This window comes from Balaenoptera ricei, chromosome 13 (assembly GCF_028023285.1).
Source record: "Balaenoptera ricei isolate mBalRic1 chromosome 13, mBalRic1.hap2, whole genome shotgun sequence".
Lineage (NCBI taxonomy): Eukaryota > Metazoa > Chordata > Mammalia > Artiodactyla > Balaenopteridae > Balaenoptera > Balaenoptera ricei.
In genome coordinates this window covers 9,271,837-9,292,241 of record NC_082651.1, presented here as the reverse complement: position 1 = coordinate 9,292,241, position 20,405 = coordinate 9,271,837, and the positions used below count along the sequence as shown (strand labels likewise).

The window sequence follows — 20,405 nt, the reverse complement described above, 5'->3', positions numbered from 1 at the left end:
GAGGAAGGGGGGAGAGAAAGAGAGAGAGGGAGGGAGGAAGGGGGGAGAGAGGGGGGGAGGAAGTGGGGGAGAGAGGGAGGGAGGGAGAAGGAGAGAGAGAGGGGGAAGGAGAGAGAGGGGGAGGAACGGGAGAGAGAGGGAGGAAGGGGGGAGAGGGAGAGAGGGAAGGAAGGAGAGAGGGAGGAAGGGGGGATAGGGAGGGAGAGAGAGAAAAAGGGACAAAGGGGGAGAGAGAGGGAGGGAGGAAGGGGGGAGAGAGAGGGGGAGGAAGCGGGGGAGAGAGGGAGGGAGGGAGAAGGAGAGAGAGGGGGAGGAACGGGAGAGAGAGGGAGGAAGGGGGGAGAGGGAGAGAGGGAGGGAGAGGGAGGGAGAGAGGGTGTTCACGTGAGAGATCAGGAATGCTGTAGTGGTGAATGGGAGGGATTGTTCTGGAAGGTATTATCAAGTGGCTTTAAAGTCTCCAATTACAATATCATTTTAATGCAAGCAAGTTTACCTCCAACACATCTCTGCGTTTTCCCACCCCCTACTGCCATAGTCAAGCTCTCTATTCTGAGAAGCTCACTGAGTAAGAACTGGAAGAGGAGAGTGAGATTTTAACAGAATTTATATATACTTGGGAGGGAAGATCTGCCTGGGCCCAGTGTGAAATTAACTGGTCTTTAAGCAGTGAAAGCTCGTAAGAGCTTAAGAAAAATGGATTAAACCATTCCCTTTCTGCCATCAAGACAGGACAGTGCTACAAGAACACATTCACAGGGGAAGTGCTTATTTCTGACTCTTAACAAATAAGACTTTAAAAATCACACTTGACAAACTAACTGCAAAACTAGATTAAGAGCTAAAATTTAGTAGTATTTTAGTAGGTAAACATGGGATAGAAATGACTTCATTATCATATCTTCATTATCTTAAAATATTTTGAACAAATTTACTGCCATAAATTGAACTTAACACAAAGGCACTTAAATATATTGGACACAAAGAAGCATCTACAGAAAGTGTATTTCACAACTCAAAGAAGCAAGATTGAAATTTAACTACTGCAAAATTTCTTTTTGAACCCCCTACCCTACTAATTTGTCTAGTAACTAAACACTCATAAGGACTAATTTATTAAAAAAAAAAATTCGGAACTGTCCTAGATCAGTTTAGCAGGAGGTTAAAAAGTAAATACAAGATATTCCTGTGTACACAGGGCTTCAAACAGCAGGTAGGAGAAGGTATACACATGCTAATGTTCACTGGCAGTGTGAGCAAGTCACAAATTGGGGGAGGTAACTGGGAGGGGGCGAGGAGGCAGGGAAAGGCGCTGAGGGGGTTCCCGTTTCCCAGAACTGTAAATGCATAAAACAACATCTGGAAAAAGGAGACTGAACTTGAATTTTCTGAATCACCTGAGGTTTAATGACATTAAACTAACTTGCAATTCATGAGGGAAAAAAATCAAAACCTTACATTTTATTACTGTTAAAGAAATAATAAATGAAGAAAACATATACTGCTCATAAACTTTAGCTTTATGCAGTGCTTCACGATATAAAGGAAGATTGTGAAATCTTCCTACTCGAAGTGAATTCCAATGCAAAATGAATCAAGCAATTTTGTCTGAGAGTAAAAATGACCCTGTTCCACGTTAACTTTAAAAGCTCAAACAGCCCCAGTTAGGTGCCCTAAAATCTCAACAGCTTTAGTGCTGGTTCTCAACATTTCAGAAAGATGTTAATGAGGTCGGCTAGAGTACTAAAGTAGAAAGCTCTGGTGTAACTTAAATTTCACCTTCTCTTCATCTTCAAGGATTTCCCCTCAAGCAGATTTTGCCACCCCGACTCCACCACTGTGATCACTCTCCAAAACCTTTACTTTGCAAGTGCCAGTCACACTCCTAGTTTTTACTGTGAAAAAAGCTACAGGGTACCACATCTATGGCATTCCTGATCCCCAGGAACCTTGGCCACATTCCAGTCTTTATGTCTGCTTGGGCCCTAGATTTGAATTGTCATCTACATCAGTGAATCTCAAAAGTGAACCAGAACAGAGTAGCAAGCTTCTCTGCACTATTATGTTCCTCCCTCAAACTCTGTAATGAGGTTGCCCACGTGAAAAACGTGGAGATAAAAGACTATAACTATACAAAAGACTGTAATTTATAAACTAATGCTTCCCCAAACCGTATCTGAGATGCCACCTTTTTCACAAGCTTTCAACCCATACTGCCAACTGCCTACCAGGAAGATCCACCTAGATACTACACTTAAGAGAGAAATATTACTTCATCTTCCTCCACCTCCACCCCTAATGGCAGATTGCTAACTGTCCCCTTAATATTCACTCTTCCTTCTGAGTGGGGCATATGGCTGAGCTAGATTTCCCAGCCACCTTGCAGCTGGGTATGGTCATGTGACTAAGTTCTAGCCAATGGAATATGCAGGGAACTGAAATGTAAAACTTCTGGGTTGGTCTGTAATGGAAAGTGGCTTGCCCCACTTTCCTCCCCCATGTTACTAGGCCTGATGATGTGGAAGCAAGGCAGTCTTGGACCATGAGTGAGAGAGTAATATCCTAACTCCCATCACAGCACCTGACACCACCGATCAACAGTGTTTAGGTCCATGGAAGACAGAGAGGATCAAACTAGACCCTACTTATAGGCAAAAGAGAGAATTCTCTATCTTGTTTAAGCCACTGTTATTCCGGGTCTCTGTCATATTTGTCTGAACCTATAACCCAACTAATACACTCCCAAGCTTATTTGCCTTCTGAGGTCAAGACTGGTGATTCCCAAACATGGCTGTGTCCAAGAATCAACCTGAGACGCTTTTAATTTATAAGGGAGATGGGGAGAGCAGTGGAATCTGTACTTTTAAGCTCTCCCCCTCCATCTCCAGGTGATTCTGATGAAAAGTCAGCAGGTCTGGAAGCTGTTAACAGGGACACAAGGGAGATAACTTGTAATTGAGTTCCTTGGGCACAGTTTCAACTCCCAGGAGTCAGAATCCTAAGAAGTTTATCCAAGAGATGCCTGTTGAATCTGCTTTTTCCTTCTCTTCTCCAGCCCCACTGGAGTTTACATCCTTATCACCATTACCCTGAGTTTCTCTGAGCCCCTACAGTTCCTTGGCTATCTCTCAGTGCAGCCCCAGAACTAAGTATTTTATGTTTAATTCCTCCCTAGAGTAAGGTCTAGCAGCTTTGCAGGTGGGTTAAAGATTGGCAAGGAGAGACTATAGCATCATCTGCCAAAAGATCAGATTAATTTCTTCATTCAAGGAGCTGAGGAATCAAAAACCTTATCGTAAACGAGGTGGCCATACACAGCAGGCATATACCTCAGCAGAACTCCCCTTGGTCTTGAGTTCCTAGTGGGGAGGGCGGGGCTGGAGCTGCCAGTGACACCATACGAGAAGGTAGGATATCCGCCTGGATTTGCATAACTCAATGTTTTGCCTCAGTATTGCCATTTTATAGTCCAGTTGAAGTGACCATTCAGGATGAATTTAACACAAACTGTCAATGCACTTCCATTTAAGAGACTCTTTATATGAAAACACCACGTTTTCCTAGTTGACCAAATTCAGCAACCAAAAGGCCAAATACTCAGTGGGGGGAAGCAACATCCGTGCAATGTGTCCGGGTCATTACCTCTGCCTACACCTTCCGAGCTTCCCGGAGATCCACTTTCTACAATGTGTCCCATTCATCTGTATGTCCCCTCAATCAGACTTGGCACTCAAATGTTTGCTAAATCAATCAATCACTGCAAAAAACCAACTTGGTGTTCTCCCTGCCACCAGTATCCTCTTCCACTTCCAGAGTTTCTTTCCTCAGTCCTACTCTGTGCCGGAGCTGCTCACTGTGACACACAAGGGCTGTCACCCATGGCAACCGTCCTCTCAAGCCTCCTGGCACATTCCCCTTCCTCCAGCCCAGCAGGGTACCAGCTTCTCGTGGGCCTGCCACATCTCCCTGATTCTGCACGTGCTGTTCTTTCAGATTCTCCCCACAAACACCACAGCCTCCACTCCTTTACTTGATGAACTACTACTCAACCTTTAAGACTCAGAACAAATGTTACCTCCTCCTGTGAGAAGTTTCCAAATTCTCAAGCAAAATAAGTTGCTCTCCACTGGGTGCCCGAGGCATTTTGCTCCTCTACTCATAAAACAAGTATTTACTGAATGCTTACACAGCCCTTGCCAAAAACAGTGAACCAAATGTAAAACATGAATCAGCAGAAACACCAATACAGCCTCATGATTGATATCCATTTTCGGGCAGTTGTCTTTTCTTTGAAATAAGGGCAACTTTCTGAAATTACATCTCCAAATGCAAAAATAATTGCACCCAACGGATTGCCCTCTCATCAGGCCTTGGTGATCGGAAAAGGTACTCGTGCTTTGGTTGGGTTTAAGGCCAGAACCCAGGTTCCCCAGTCGACTTTGAACCTCTCTGCATTCACAATGGCTCCTGAGAAGACCTGGGGCTGTAGTGAGGGAAAAACAAGAGAGCAATAGCTCCCATTACAGCACGTAAAACCACAAGATCCACGGTAGGGGGAGCAAAATACAAAGTGGTGAAAATAAAGAGCTGCCTCATTTACACCTTACGCAGGAATGCACAGAACTCAACTCAGCAACACGTTCAAACCAACACAGGGTAGGCAGAGAATCTATTCAGCCACCACTGAACACAGAAAGGAGAATTTACTAGGCACTACAGTGTGCCAGGTTCATGTAATTACCTGCTAATTTACTGATTCTCATTTTCTAGGGCTCAAGAAACCTTTCTTATTCTCCTTTATGCCTCCAGAACCTAGCAGAGTGGCAGCATTCCGTGTTTCTCGACCCAAAATGATTTATAACCTTTACAAAAACCCAACGGGGCGGCACCGTTCTCTCCAATTTCACACCACTGGGAAGTGAGGCTCTGACAGTGGATTCGCCCAAATTCACTAAGTTGGAGCTGCGTTCGACACCCAGGACGGCGAAATCCGAGGCACTTCTCTTGACCATCACCGCGGCCGGCCGAGAGCCCTCCGCCGGCCCCGCCTCCCCGCTTCGGGTGTCGGTCAGCCGAGCGCCCGGCCGCGCTAACCTGGAGCACGCAGTCCGACTGCAGCAGGCACGCGCCGAGGTCCTCCTTCAAGCCCGCGCACGCGCCGCCCTCCGGCTTGTCCTCGTAATAGCGGGGCATGACTGCGCCTTCCCCCCGCTGCTATCCAGACCCGCTCCAGTCCGCGACGGCCCCAACTTGACAGGACGCCAGCGACGCCGCGGCGGGCGGAACCGGAAGCCGGCAGCCACCACTTCCGGCGGGCGCGCGGCGGACCAAGGGGGCCCGGGAGGCCGCGCGCGCGGCGGAAGTGGGTCACGTGACGCACCGCGCCGCGCCGCGCCGCGCCCCCAGCGCCAGCGACGTTGCTGGGAGGGAAGTTGGCCCCGCGGCAGCTGGGTTTGGCTGCTGTGCGGCGGTGGCGGGTCAGTTTGGAGCCGGTGGAGGCCGCCGCGGGGCTCCAGGTGAGGCCTGCCGACCGCCCTATCTGCGCGCGACTCGGGCTCGCCCGGGGGCCGTTTCCTCCGGCAACTCGCGGCCCCACGTCACCCGGCCCTGGAGTGACCGCGCCCGGGTTCGGCTGCTCGGCCTGCGGCGGGGCTGCCAGACACATTCAGGGGGGGCTGGTTACAGTTGAATTTCAGATACCAGCGAAGAATGTTTTCGTATGCGTATATCCCACGCAGTGTTTCGAACCTGCTATTAAAAATTACTCTTGTATCTGAGATTCAGTTGTAACTGGACGTCCTGTGTTTTTATGCTAAATCTGGCCGCCCTACCTGAGGCCCCGGGCCGGCGGGGAGCCATAGGGCCCGGGAAGCGCCGCCAGCGTCCCGGAGGAGGCCTGGGGAGTGGAGCCAGACACTGGGCTGCCGGGGCGGGGCGTGGGGGCCGGACGGTGACCGTCGCTCCCCTGGCTTCAGACTGGTTGGACCGGAACTCCCACGCTGTCGTTCCCCTGCTGAACTAGTTAGGAAGTAAAACACTATGCATTTGAGTTCTGCTTTGTTTTTACATCACATAGTCATGAACGAGTTGCTTGCTGGTCATGCGCTGATGGACCTGTGAGATAGGCCATTTATTTTACCTCGTCGGGAACGTCGTTTCTGTTTGGCTTCAGCAAAGGCTTTCTCTTAAAGTCTTGATGGTCGAGAGCCCACATGACAGGTGGAATTTTGAGCCAGACTGCCTGCGTGCAAATTTTGGCTCCATCAGTATCACTGCCCCTGCCGGGGAGTGGGGGGGAAGGGGGAAGCTGAGGATTGAGGGAAGTGAAGTGTGGGGAAAATGTGGACCCTATGAAAGTGTTATTATGAAGGTTCAGAAGGGCGTGGGGTAGCCCTTGCCTGAAGTGCAGTGATCATTTCTGCAGCCTCAGAACCAACTCCACTCGCTTTTGAGCCCTGCCTCTACGCAGGGATTGGAGCCGAAATGTAAGGTGACTTCTCTCGTAACTCACAAGAGGGGTGGGTGCTAGTAGCTGACAGTTTCTTCAGTTGACTTGTAATAGAATTTTTTTTTTTCTTCCATCTAGGAAGATGTTACCGAGTACTTCAGTGAATTCCCCAGTGCAGGGGAACGGGGTATTGAGTTCCAGGGATGCGGCCAGACACACAGCTGGAGCAAAACGTTACAAATACCTGAGGAGGCTTTTTCGTTTCCGGCAGATGGACTTTGAGTTTGCTGCCTGGCAGATGCTCTACCTGTTCACTTCCCCACAGAGAGTTTATAGAAACTTTCATTACCGGAAGCAGACAAAGGATCAGTGGGCCAGAGATGACCCTGCTTTCTTGGTCCTGTTAAGTCTCTGGCTCTGTGGTAAGTGTCTGTCTGCAGGAGAGTTGAAGAATAAATGAGCATTTCAGGTTGGGCTTGTCATTTGGAGAATCTTTTGTTATCAGCATGTTGTGGGTCACAATTTGGGGATCTCTGAAGCTGTTTTCTTCCTCTCTGAAGCCTCAGAAATCTCCTCACAGGAAAGAAGGTGGTATTCTTCCTGATTTTAAAAGTCCCAAGCAGGTGCCAGAGTCAACTGTTTCCTCAGAACTTTCAAAAGCAGAGGACAGAGTCACTCCATGTCTTTTAACTACCATGATAAATAAATTGATACCCAGATGCAAACTTACTGTGAAAAAGGACTACCGAGGTTGGAAATTGCATTTCACCATCAGGCCAATCCAGAATGAGAGTTCTGAAAGTACCAATGTGAACTTGAGAAACTGCTTTTAGTTCTCCAGTAGTGCAGTGAAAGGGTCTGAGCCGTCTTTAGGGTGTTGGATTATTTTTCTCCTTTAACTAGACTTAAAAATATGTGAGGGTGCTGCTTGTGTTCTGAATGCTGGGGCTACCCTGGTGAACCACAGACAGATGGGGGCCTCCTCAGTAAGCTTCAGATATCTCACTGGTAGTTCTGTGTTCCAAGGTGATCTGCATTTCTTAATCAGTTACATCTGACATACCTTTGGGGTTTACATACCTGTCTCCCACTCTAGAGTGGGCATCTGAAAGGCAGAGACCATGCCCTCTACCCCTAGAATCTAGCAGAGTGCCTGAATACATCTTGTAAATCTTTCTTTCAGTGTCCACTATAGGATTTGGCTTTGTGCTGGACATGGGATTTTTTGAGACGATAAAGCTGCTCCTTTGGGTTGTATTCATAGACTGTGTAGGCGTCGGTCTTCTCATATCAACCTTAATGTGGTAAGTACTGTTAACTTTGGTTCTTTAGATGCTGCTGTAGAGCCTCCATTTGCTTGCTTCAGAGAGTAGCTGATGGAAATTGAAACAAGATAGACGAACTGAAAGCATCAATTTTGGCTGCCAGGATTATTATACCTTGTTCTCCTGTGTCGGTACCTACATCAGAAAATACTCTTAAGGGGATGGTCTGCTTTGTCAAAGCGCAGCAAATAAGTGAATTGAAGTAATGATTGTGTCGTATTAACAAAAATTTTGATTTTGCAAAAATATTATGCAGTTAGCCAATTCTGCTTAAGCTGTCTGGATGATGGCACAATCAATATTCTGCTGCCTTTGCCAGTGGGTCACTTCTAGAGGTATAAGATGTAGACGATTATATTATGGAATCTTACTTTGCATCTTTGACATCAAATGAAGTACACCTGAAAAAGGATTGTTTTGGTTAAAATTTTGGTGTCTGTCTTCTGAGCCACACACGTGGGTTTTATTGACTGGGTTCTCAGTCTGACTTTGTCTGGGTTTGCTGTACCAACAGTAGTGTACTGAGTATAAATCTGGTGTTTGGTTTTTCAGCCTTCTCCCTGATCAGTGCTCCTGTGGGGTTGGCAGAAGGGGTGGATGTGTGGGTGAGCTCAGCAGGGGGCCGGAGGTGGTGGTCATTGTATGTCAGAGAAAACACTGGAACCTGAGTCACAGAGAGACCTGGGTTCAAATGCCAGCTCAGTCATTTACTGTGTACTTCTTAGCTCCAGTCTTCTCTTTTGGAAGATGGAGTTGATTATTTATGAGGTATTTGAAAAGATTGTGGTATGAAAAGCACTTGGCATATAGTCTGTGCTCAATAAATGGTAGCTGTTAACATTTTAAGCAAGATTCTGAGACGCTAACCTCTGATGATACCAACCTGTTATTTTGTTTTGTAATTTCTGACTAGTCCAGTACAGGTCTTGTATGTGCTAGGTAGTCGGAAAATGGAATGCATCATTAACCTAAGATTCTAAAATCTGGCCTAAAAAGAATACCGCTAACCAATGTAAGTCACGTGTTCATTATCAAGGTATCCAAGGGAAACATGCTAGGCGAAAAAATTTCAATAAATAAGGCTTTCAAACAAATAGTTTGTAGCCAGCATTCTGCCTTGAATGCATTGCGATTCTGCGATCTGGAGGGTCGCAGAAGCCGGGAGTTTAGTACCTTTAGTGTGAGTCTGTATCATAGTTTGAGTTCATTGGAGAAGGACTCAGTATATTTTTGAGAACCTACATTGCGCTGTGAATTGTGTGAGGAACTAGAAATAGAAATGCGTGATTCCAGTCACGCCAGGGGCGCCACAGAAGCCAGCATGAGGAGGTATTTGGGCAGATGGGATAGCTGATTCCTGGCACCAAGTGTGAAGGCAGAGAGGTGTGGAACAGCGTGGCAGGTATGGGAGCACAGGGGGCACTGGGTGGCTGGGGAGGAGATGGGAATAGAGAAATTGGCCCTAAATGCAATTTAGAGAAAAGAACTGGACTTTAGCTCATAGGCTGCATGTGGGAGTAGGAGGGAGGGGGAGCGGTGGGAAGCTTGGAGGCTTTGAAGTAAGAAATACGATCAAATTCACACTTCAGGAAAAATCCTGTCTATGGCAGTGGAGACGGAGGAGCTGGAGAGAGTGGCTAGGCTGGATACAGTCGTGGGGTCTGCACTGGAGCAGAGGAGGCCCGGACTAGTGCGGTGTCACAGAAATAGATGAGGGTAGGGAAGAGGAGGACCCGGGGCCTCTGGGATGGCCTGGGAGTTTTGGGCTTAGGAGTCAGTGGCCGGTGCAAGTGAAGCATTCCATGTTGGACATGGTGAGTTCAGGAGGCTTGTTGATAATGAAGTGAAGGTTCATTGGCCACTGGGGTAGGTAACTAGGAAGCTGCAACAGTCTGGCCAAGATGAAGACATGACTGGCATTATTAATACGGAGGTGGGAGGGGAGCACCGCAGCTGTCTTTGAGCGCTCTCAGAAGGCGTGTCCATGTTCTAGAGGTGAGACTCGGAAGGAGGCCAGAAGCCTGGAAAGCAGCCATTCAGGGGCTAAGCAGAGGGGTAGGGGCAGCAGCAGGACCCCAGAGTGGGAACTTGGGTAGTGGGCTAGATGCTTATTCCATTCGTTTTAATGGCACAGGTTCTCGGCTCAAGTGGAAGGTGTTCTGGTGAGCTCGTTTGCTCGATCAGAGCACGATTGTCTTGCCACTTTCAGATAACTGAGTACAGGACTGCTTTATTAGTACTGTAACACCTTCTCCCTCTTGTTTCTTTCTTTTTTCTATTTTTATTTCCACTAGGCATAGCATTTTCTTAACGGTATCCTCAAAATGAAATCACATGTGGAAGAGTCCATTGAATTTCCACAGCTGTGTTTATAATACAATGATCTTTTTTGTTCTTTTCCTTTGACAATCTTTCTGTTACCTGGATGTCTGTCTGCTCGTTCGTTTATTAGTACTGTAACACCTTCTCCCTCTTGTTTCTTTCTTTTTTCTATTTTTATTTCCACTAGGCATAGCGTTTTCTTAATGGTATCCTCAAAATGAAATCACATGTGGAAGAGTCCATTGAATTTCCACAGCTATGTTTATAATGATATTTTTTGTTCTTTTCCTTTGACAATCTGTTACCTGGATGTCTGTCTTCTCATTCGTTCGTCATTTAACGGAACGATTAGGCCACGCTGTGCAACAGAGACACCAGCTGAGTGATTGTTCCTGTGGCTGGAGACACCATTGGCCCCTCTCTCTTTACTGGTTCCTCCTGAGTCCCTGACCTTTCCACGGGGGACCCAGGTCCTAGGCCTTGGACCTGTTTTCTGCGTTCACTCTTTGGGTGATCGCATTTGGGTTCGTGGCTTTCAATATCATCTACACACTGATGAGTTTATATCTGCAGTTTGGACCTCTCCTCTAAACTCTAGACCTTCTATACTTCTTACTCCAGACTGACAGGCATCCCCACCTCACACCTCAGTCTTCCATTTGTTTAAGGCCAGAATCTCTCGGTCGTTCTTGACTGATCTTTTTTTTTTGTACCCTAGCACTCAAGTCTAGCACTAGTCTAGTACCTCTAGTCCTGTTGGCTCTGCCTTCCAGCGGTAATATATCCCCATGTCAGCACCTCTGCTGCTGCCACCCTGTTCATCTCCTGCTCGCAGCAGCCTCCCATCTGCCTCTCTGCTTCCACTCTTGTCCCCAGAGTCTGTTCTCAGGCCGGCAGGAACCCTGTCAGTACAGTAAGTCAGACGTTCTGGGAACTCCACAGTGACTTCTTATTCCACCAAGAGTAAAAGCCCAAAGATCTGACAGTGGCCACAGGCTCTATAAGATCCAGCTCCCGTTTGTTTTCGGATTCCATTTCCTGCGTATCTTCTCACTTGTCCCAGGCACTCTGCGCCCCTCCCCCATTCCTCAAGCCTGCGGGGCCCTCTGCCACCTCCCTGTACCCACCCCCACCTCTGTGCTTGGACTCCCCTCTGCCTGGAATGCTCTGCCCTGGGGGATTCTTCCCATCACTGCCCTTGGGACTTTACCCAGATGTCGCTCTCTTATGACCATCATCATATGTAACATTTCAACTTTGTATTCTGTCTTTCTGTACTGCTCTGTTTTTCTCTATAGGACCATCTGACAGCTATTTGTATTGTTGTCAGACTACTCCCACGAGATTGAAGGCAGAAATTTGTTTTGTTTACCGCTGTATCTCCAAATGTCTGGAATAAAGCTTGGGACATAGAAAGTAGTCGGTAAATACTCATAATTAATTTTATTGTACTATGAAATAAATGTTAACTTTTCTCTTCAGGTTTATCTCTAACAAGTATTTAGTGAAACGGCAGAGCAGAGACCATGATGTGGAGTGGGGCTATGCGTTTGATGTGCATCTGAACGCTTTTTACCCTCTCCTTGTCATTCTGCATTTTATCCAGCTTTTTTTCATCAACCGTAAGTAGCAGTTACTTCTCAATATATTATCAAAAAGTCTTCATTGTACCCACTGAAAAGAGATTCATTGTATGCGTCTCTTCCGCAGATGTCATCCTAACAGACACATTTATTGGATATTTAGTTGGAAATACCTTATGGTTGGTTGCAGTTGGCTACTACATCTACGTAACTTTCCTAGGATACAGTGGTAAGTAATTGCTTTTTTTGGTTGGTTGACAACACAGCAGGGAGGGGAGAAGTTGTAACAATAATACAATTAGCTTACTTTCATGGCGCTCTTACAGGCACTGTCCCAGGTGTTTTATAGGAATTCTCCCGTTTAATCTTTACAGATACATGGTACACCTTTACTTATCCCCATTTTTCAAATGAGGAAACAGGCGCAGAGAGATTAAGTAACTTACCCACGGTCACGCAGCTAGCAGGTGGCACAGCTGGTATATAACAAATTTTATAATTTCAAGGAACCATGTTAAACCATATTGATGCTGTCCAAATTACTGGCAGGAAACCCACGATCGGTTTCCTCTTCCTTTTCTCCCAGGCTTGTGGGTTCTAGGTTACCGGCAGTCAGAGTGAGGAAAGGGCTGGGTCCGATGTGTGGGCATGTTTAAAACCTTTGCCTCATTTTCTGTTTTATGATTGTGGACTGGGGGGTTTGAAATACTCTTTATTTTGTAAACATCTGTGTTTAAAATAGATGAACCCTGCTCACAATTCATATACTGGACCCGAGACACAGTACACAAAGTTCACCCGTCACAGGGAGACTGTGGGGCTCAGGAGCAGCGGAGGGCCCAGGGGTGCAGAGGTGGTTACGTGTCAACAGCAGGAGTGCCTGCTCAACAGTCTGGGCCTAAGGCCAGGTGCCAGGCCACCTGCTGGACTGGAGAAGCTTAGGGATGAGAGGTTCTGCAGATGATCACAGAAGATCGGGCCCAGCTCCTGCTGAGCTCAGGGTGTTTGTGAATTCACTGCTAAGTCCTGCTATCGATTCATTTCTCATAGTATGAATGAGAACCATATTTACATTCTTCTTCATGTATGTTAAGAAACGATCGCTATTCAATAGAGTTAGATTAAATCTAGAGACCTTACTATGATTTGTTAGCATTATATTCTTAGCCCTTCCTTTCTTGTCACTCTAGATGATTAGGCTCTTAACTGTAAATACAAGCCACTTGTACTCACATGTGACTGGCTCCTTTGCCAGGAACCACTGCAACCCCCCTACCACCCAAATTGTAATACCTTGTTTGGGGCATTGAGAGTCTTTTCTCTAGCTCAGGGGAGATGTTTGTGACATGTTATATTTAGGCTTCTAATGAATTTTCACATTTTGAGAAAGTTTTAAAATGTCATTAGCACACTGCCACATTATGGTTGCTTGAAGTGGATTCTGAATCACTCTCCTGGTAACTCCCTACGATTTAGAAGATTCTTTGAGCACAGCTCAGTTTCAGTTTGAGGACTACTTGTATGAGAAATATTTAGGTTAGAATGCATGGGGTAGGGACCCACTAACCAAGCCATGAGCAAGAAACAAACATGGATATCTGAGGATGGATTTAATATGTGAGAGTTTCAGTTCTTTCCTAAAGTCTGGGATACTAGTTGAGATCTCACCTTCTCAAAGTGGACGTGTAATGCTTTCCCCCGTTGGGAAATCGCAAATAGCTGAAAGTTGGTTTTTTTCCTATAACATCATCCATCTCTGTTGGTACGTTAGAATGGGAGGCTTCTGAAGCATTACAGGTTTAAATTCACCACTGCGTCCATTAATATTGGTGATGTTTGACCCTCACTCTTAACCTCAGTCCTGGATTTGCTTCTCATTCATCCTCTGTGCTGAGAAACCTCTGCTCGGTTTCTTCACAGCCATGAATGAGAAGGAAATAACACAGAGGAGTAGTAATATTGCTCTGGCTGCAGTATAGCATTGTCAGTAAGATGCTTCAGTAAGATTCACAGTATGTGTGCCTGCTCGGCCCCTCGTGCTGTGGGGGGAGCCGTCTTCCAGAACGCTCGTTTACTAGTCCTTTACTTTACCCACCAATGCATGTGGGTTTGCTCCTTTTCCAGCGCTGCCGTTTCTGAAAAACACAGTGATTCTTCTTTACCCGTTTGCACCTCTCATCCTGCTCTATGGACTGTCGCTAGCGCTGGGCTGGAACTTCACCCGCACGCTGTGCTCCTTCTACAAGTACAGAGTGAAGTGAAACCGGGAGCCTCTTACATCTTAGGTGCGTCAGCAGTATTGGTGAGGTGGTGATTTCTTGTGAAATTTGTAAATAAACTATCACTGTAGATATCTCAAAGGTGTAAAGTTTGCAAATTTGAAGAAATATATATGCTAACACTGTTATCTAGTACCTTCCTTAAAACTAATTAAATGTACATTTCTATAATAAATATTTTTTAAACTAAGGCATGTATTTTATTCTGCACAGAGAATATATGCAAAGTACTAAGGGCATGCGGAAGAGAGAAAGGTAAAACTTTTTAATATGAATTATTTTTGAAAGTATCCATTTGGAGAACATGGTAATAATGTTTCCCCTTCTCCCCTCCCCCACTGTTACTGACAAGGTACAAAGTCCAGCCCCATTTCTAATGGGCTGCATTTTAAACTTTTATATAAGCCACAGGATCCCAATGTAACCTTCAAAAGCCTCTACTTGTAATTCAAATAGGAATCACTGTACTACAGGCTCTAAATATCATTAACAGCCATTGTTCATGCAAAAAAAAAAAACTACCCAACAAACAAACAAAATACAGTAGATCGAAGAGGTCCCTGGAGGCTACTCTTACTCCGGGGACTGTACAGTAGCATATGCAAGGTCTGAGTGAACACCTGCATGACACTGATAATCACAGTCTTGACACCAGGCTGCTTTTCTTTCTTAGAAGACTTTCCAAAACCCACATATCAAATCCACGTTTTCTAACTGAAAACAGTACCAGTAAACTATTATTATATCAGTGTTAAGCAAAACTAATAATAAAAAAAGCTTAGTACTCATAAAGTTTTACCTGTTTTACTTTTATTAGAAGGAGTCTTGAATTCAACATGGCTTTTTAAACTTCTTTATCTCAAATACAGATGAACGGTTGTGGCACAGAGAAACAGTGATGAAAGGCACAGTCAACAGGACTAGTTATCAGGCTTTCAGTTATAGCAGCAAATTTGAAAATAAATAATCTGCCTTTAAAAATCCAACAGGTACCTAAAATATTACTACAGAGATTACCCATTCAACCAATGGAGACATTGTAAGGAAAATATGTACAATACATCTACGGAGAAAAAAACATCTGGTACAACCTGGAAAAGCAGTTCCTCAGGCAGCTTCTCCCAGGGGTGCTTCCAGAAACACCCCAATTACAAAGACAACCTTTCCAAACAAAGTTTGTTCTCAAGGAGAAACGCTTCAGTTTTTCATTCCATAAATGAAACAACTGTTACAGTTTAATCAGCTGATTTCTAAATCCGTCTTAGAAAGCGTGACTGTCTGCACTGAAATGAGAAGTATCAGCTCTGCTGGCAGTGCATCTGACAGTACTGTCGATATCCACCATTTTTAAGGCTCAGAGACTATGTCTTCAAAAGGTATTTTCACCCAATTTTAGCCAACACTGAGCATTTCAAATAAGTAATGGAATGCTAATCAAACTAAAGTACCAAACCTTTGATTCCAGGGCAATTTGCTAATTAATTACTAATACCATGAAGCCACTAGGAGCAAGTGACATATTAAACAGCTTCCCTAGTGTCCAAGAGTATTGAATGTTCCCCACAACAGACAATCCTTAGTTTAGAACAATTTTAGCACCACTGTTCCTAACGTTTTTCCGCACAAAGTGTTTCCCATTCAACGTTCAGTTCACGTTTTTGAACGACATCTAAATTCTCAACACACATAACTGGAGTGCCAGCTCTTTCTTGTTTGTTCCTCTGGAAATGCTCTAGCTAGTGCCCAAACAGGTGAAGCACGTGTTTCAGGTAAAAAGAGAAGAGTTTCTATATAAGCATTGATGATATGGGTATATATATGTATATATATAAACAAATCCTTTGTTGTTTTTTTTTTTTTTTTTAGTAATACTGTAGTAGTGGGCTCTTCAGCACTGTAGGTTCACATGCATTGAAGAAATAAAGTAAGCATGTTAGTTATCATGGCATATATCTGTAAAGATTAATAATTAATAATTTACAACTATCAAACTAAATTTCATACACTATAAACACTGCTACATAGCTTTGAAAAGTTTCCTTTTCTTTAAAGAGATCAGATGTCAAAGTTCCCTTAGGACCTCAGATATGATTATGACTCAAATTTCTGACCTTTCGATAATGTTAGCCTCTCATTTTCTTTCTTTTAGCTCAACTTTTCTTATATCAAGGCTATAGCAGTATAGTAAAAGAAGCACAAAAAGTAATGGACAAACCAAAATTAAACTTCATTAGCAACTAATGGCTTGGAAGCAGAGAAGTATTTTGAAAAGTATTCCCTAAGTACAAAAATTTGGTCAGCACGTATAGGATTTGATCTGTGCTTAGACTATAAATTTTGGTTAAAAAAAAAGTCCTTCAATACAGAGTAGATTATTTGGTCTCTACATAAAGGCATCAATTTTTTTTTCTCTTAATATCTTACTTAAAATACCACTGTTCCTCATTCTTAAATAACTGACAGGCTCAGAGCAGCCTAAATCAACATAAAGTGACACCTATTCCAGGAAAAAGATTCCTTACTCACTGGATCCCGCTCCTGCAATCTCATGCTAGCGGTTCCTTCATGAAACGCTACAAAGGTGCTGCAAGTTTTTGCCAACAACCTTCCAAAGAGGATTAACTGAGGTCTCTGGGAGAGAATCCCAGATGAGGCCTGTGTATATGATCTGCTAGTGCAAGACTTTATTCATAAGTTTATCAAGAAATACCCAACATACCAGAGGGAATCAAGCAGGAAGCCTTCTCCGCTTCACCTCTTTTAAATATCGTATTCATTTTCTATTGCTGCGTAAAATCACGGCAAATTTAAAAGCGTAAAACAACACCCATTTATTATCTCACAGCTCTGTAGGCCAGAAGTCCAGGCAGGCGGGCCTGAGCTCTCTGCTTAGAGATTCACATGGCTGGAATCCCGTGTTGGTGGGGCTGAGCTCTTAGCTGCTGGAGGAGAGCCCACCTGCACACTCCTTCCGGTTGGTGGCTGAGTTCAGTTCCTGTGGCTGCAGGACTGCAGTTTCCATTCTCTTGGCTGTCAGCTGGGGCCTCTCAGCTCCTTAAGACCATCTGCATTCCTTCTCATGTGACCGCCTCCATCTTAAACCAGCCATGGTGCCGAAAGTCCTGCTTTGAATCTGACTTCTGCTGACAGCCTGAGAAAACTCTGCTTTTAAAGGGCTCACCTGATTAGCTGTCCCCAGATAATCTCCTTTTTGCTGTACAACATAATTATGGATCATACTCACAGGTTCCACACATACTCAAAGGGTTAGGATATACAAAGTCATTGGGGGGCGGGGGGAGGTCATCCATGGAATTCTGGCTGCTACAAACATTCACTGCTATTAATTAGAGCAATCTCTCCAAACATGCTGTTTCCATATAACCACACTTGTCTTTGAGGGCAGCATTGCTGGAAGACAACTTTTTTCATTATTATGACATATTTAAAAGAAGCCTCCATAGCGTTGCTGAAGTTTTTAAAATAACACCTTCTAATTATTTACTAATGCAATTGACTTAAAAAGCTTGTTCAAAGACATCTCCAACAGCTGGATTAACCTTCACATACATGTCTAGAGGCTGTGTGCTAAATCCATGTGCATTCACATTTTCCAAAGCTTGTCAATCACACATGCTTTGGAACCTCATCCTCAAGTTGTCACTCTCTTGGGACTACATAGTAGGGACAGTGAATGCTGTAAAGGATGCATGAGACTTAAAGAACTTAGGAACTGGATCTTAGAATCCTGGAAGTAGGTCCTCAACCTTCTCTTCTCACCCGAAATACTCATCATCATTTGCACTACGATATATTCTGCATGTCTGCTTTTAGCCTCATGATGGGAATTCATTATTCTGGATTCTACAATGTTCATATTAGCACTCTTGACACAGTGCTGTGCTGCAGAATTTTCTGTGATGATGGAGATGTTCTATATCTGTGCTGTTTAACCCAGTGGCCACTAGCCATAGGGAGCTAGTGTGACTGAGGAGCTGAATGTTTTATTTATTTAAACTTAAATAGCCACCCTGTGTCCAGTAGCTACTGTAGAGGACAGTGCAGCTCCAGAGGCATCATGCCGTATACATACATAAAAATAAAATTAGTCGCGCCATTTGTACTTTTCCCCACCACTCTGGGTAAAAGTGGTTCAGTGTCCACTCAAGGTCAAGTATGTACTTTCTCTCATTCCAGGTCCCCTCATCTTCTGTCCCAGTACTTTAGTCCCTAACATGACTCTTAAGGGCAACTACTATAATCGCTTGCTTGAGGCAAGCCTGGCTGCTTCTAATTGTCTAGTGGAAACTGGGGAAAAGGAGAGCACAGCTGACACGAGGGTCCGTGAGCACCTGTGCAGCAGAGGAACCTAGGAAGCATGACTTACAGGCTTGCCTGCAGGAGCCTGACATCTGGCCAGAGTGATTACGTGTATGTGCACACACACTCGCCACAAACAAACTAGACAGCTGAGTGTGTGTGTGTGTGTGGCAAGGACAGTAGGTAAAGAGAGTTAAGAAAAAGAAAGAGGAGTGTGGGCTGGAACAGTTGGTCCCCTTCCCCAGACGCTGCCTGGGCACCTGCCACGTGTCAGGCACTGTTCTGGACTCAACGAGGCACTGGTAACAAATCTATGGGGAGGAAGGAGTGCACAGGAGAGTCCTTGAAAGATGGATAAGATTTGGCTGAAAGTCTCAGGAACAGGAGGGATGAGCCAAGCCTGGGAGTGGAGACTGAGCACAAAAACAGGACAAAGCTGGCTGGGTAAGGCTCAGTCTCAAGACTGAGACACCCCAACAAATGGCCAGGAGCTGCAATTACTGTTACCTCCCTAGACTCTCAGAGCTTGGCCTTTCTTCCTCAAATCAGAGTTAGCTACTTGGGAAGCAGGGAAACAAGGGGATTCCTCCAGATTTTTACCTCCTGATACTTATCTGTTACAGCAGTAATTTAGTATGTGAAGCTGGTGCCACAATTTTGTAATGAAAGGTTTATGCTTTTGCAGTGACATTTCCCTGTTAGGCGCTGGGCCAAGGAGATTTGAGAAGGAAATAAAACGTAAATTAAAGAAAATAAAAAGTAAAATCTAAAAACCTCAAGAAAAATTTTTAACTGGACTCGGACATAAAGAAATCATTGTTGGCAACGTGTAACTTTTTAATCAAGAAAAGTAACTAAGAATTATTCAAATATGGAGTAATGGAAATAATTGTACCCTATCAGTGTTTCCCAACCTTTTTCACTGCATGACCCTGCACAGCAAACGAGGCTGTCTGGAAGCTGCTTGTCCAGCCTGCTGGGTAACCAGGTGACGCTCCTCCAGGCTAAAGGCAACCAGCTAGAACCTCCAGCTGCCAGAGGCCTCAGCCACTGGCTACTCTGAAAGCTCAGGAGATTCAAGCTCTGCACACCTGTAACCGCCTGCAACCCACCTGAGGACACCAGGTTGGTTGGGAACTGATGTTGATAATTCACAATTTTGTAAAAGTAAAAGACTTTTGTAAAGATCACCGATTGCTAAGGCTGATAATAGTTTTGTTTATAGTAGTGATATCATTTGGAATTGCATGTTTAAGAGCCATAAAGACTCTTCAGATGTGAATTTACTTACAAGTTCATAATGCAGTAGAATAAATTATTTTGGAAAAACATACCACTGTTACAATACCTTTCACCAAAAAACCAACATTACAATTTTGTTTTTCTTTAAAATTCAACCAATTGTGACTCATACAATAGCATTACCTAGAAAACATTTTGTCAGAACTCACGGAGTGAGTGCAGATATAAAAGCATCAAGGAAAGAGAAAATGCCTCTAATTCATGGATTAAAGACAAAGATTAAAAGAGAAGAGTGTGTCATTTTACATATCAAAGGAAATGTAATGACTTCAGTCTATGATAATTTGGGTTGAAATGCATCACCCCTGCACATTAAAATTTATCAGACTGATTTTTTGTGGCTATACACCATACATAGTATAGTAAAATAACCCTCAAGAAGGACATTGGTCTTTAAAATCTTGGCTTTAAGGAATGAGAAATGCCTTTGAAAATATTTTGTTCAGAATCACTGTGATTATAAAAGTACTTCAGTTAGGAAATCAATCTAGAATCATTCTTAAATGGCAGTGCATTTGAAAAATGGCATTAACTTGTAATGTTTGCATTTCCAAAGAAAAATATAGAAAGAACTTAAAACAAGGTCACTGGTTTTCAAAAAAAGTATTGATTCAAAAATTTACTGCACAAAAATATGTACTTCTTAAGTGTTTCTAATAAATTAACTCCGTAGCATTTTATGTATATTTGTGTGTGTGTGTGTATATATATATATATATATATATATATATATATATATATATATATATATATATATATATATATAATCCCTGATAATCTATAAAAGAGGGTCTATAATAGTAAAATAAATGAACTTCAAAAGTAC

General features: G+C 44.1%; 2 protein-coding genes across 4 annotated transcripts in view; one reads left to right on the top strand and one right to left on the bottom strand.

Annotated features, from left to right (window-relative positions):
- LOC132377236 (cytochrome c oxidase assembly factor 5) overlaps positions 1-5,294 on the bottom strand; it is a 34,580-nt gene extending 29,286 nt beyond the window's left edge. For all 3 annotated transcript variants that reach the window (XR_009506586.1, XR_009506587.1, XM_059943403.1), the window contains exon 1: positions 5,095-5,294. Coding sequence is in view for 1 of the 3 variants with exons in the window: in XM_059943403.1 (XP_059799386.1) it covers positions 5,095-5,193 (99 nt within the window). In the remaining 2 variants the exon portion in view is untranslated. The remainder of the gene's footprint in view (positions 1-5,094) is intronic.
- Positions 5,295-5,349: 55 nt separating this feature from the next.
- Positions 5,350-14,147, top strand: UNC50 (unc-50 inner nuclear membrane RNA binding protein). Its single transcript, XM_059943402.1, has 6 exons — positions 5,350-5,516; positions 6,587-6,870; positions 7,632-7,752; positions 11,578-11,717; positions 11,806-11,907; positions 13,803-14,147. Exons 2-6 carry the CDS (start codon positions 6,591-6,593, stop codon positions 13,937-13,939), a joined length of 780 nt encoding a protein of 259 aa, XP_059799385.1. The 5' UTR covers positions 5,350-5,516; positions 6,587-6,590; the 3' UTR covers positions 13,940-14,147.
- Positions 14,148-20,405: the final 6,258 nt, after the last annotated feature.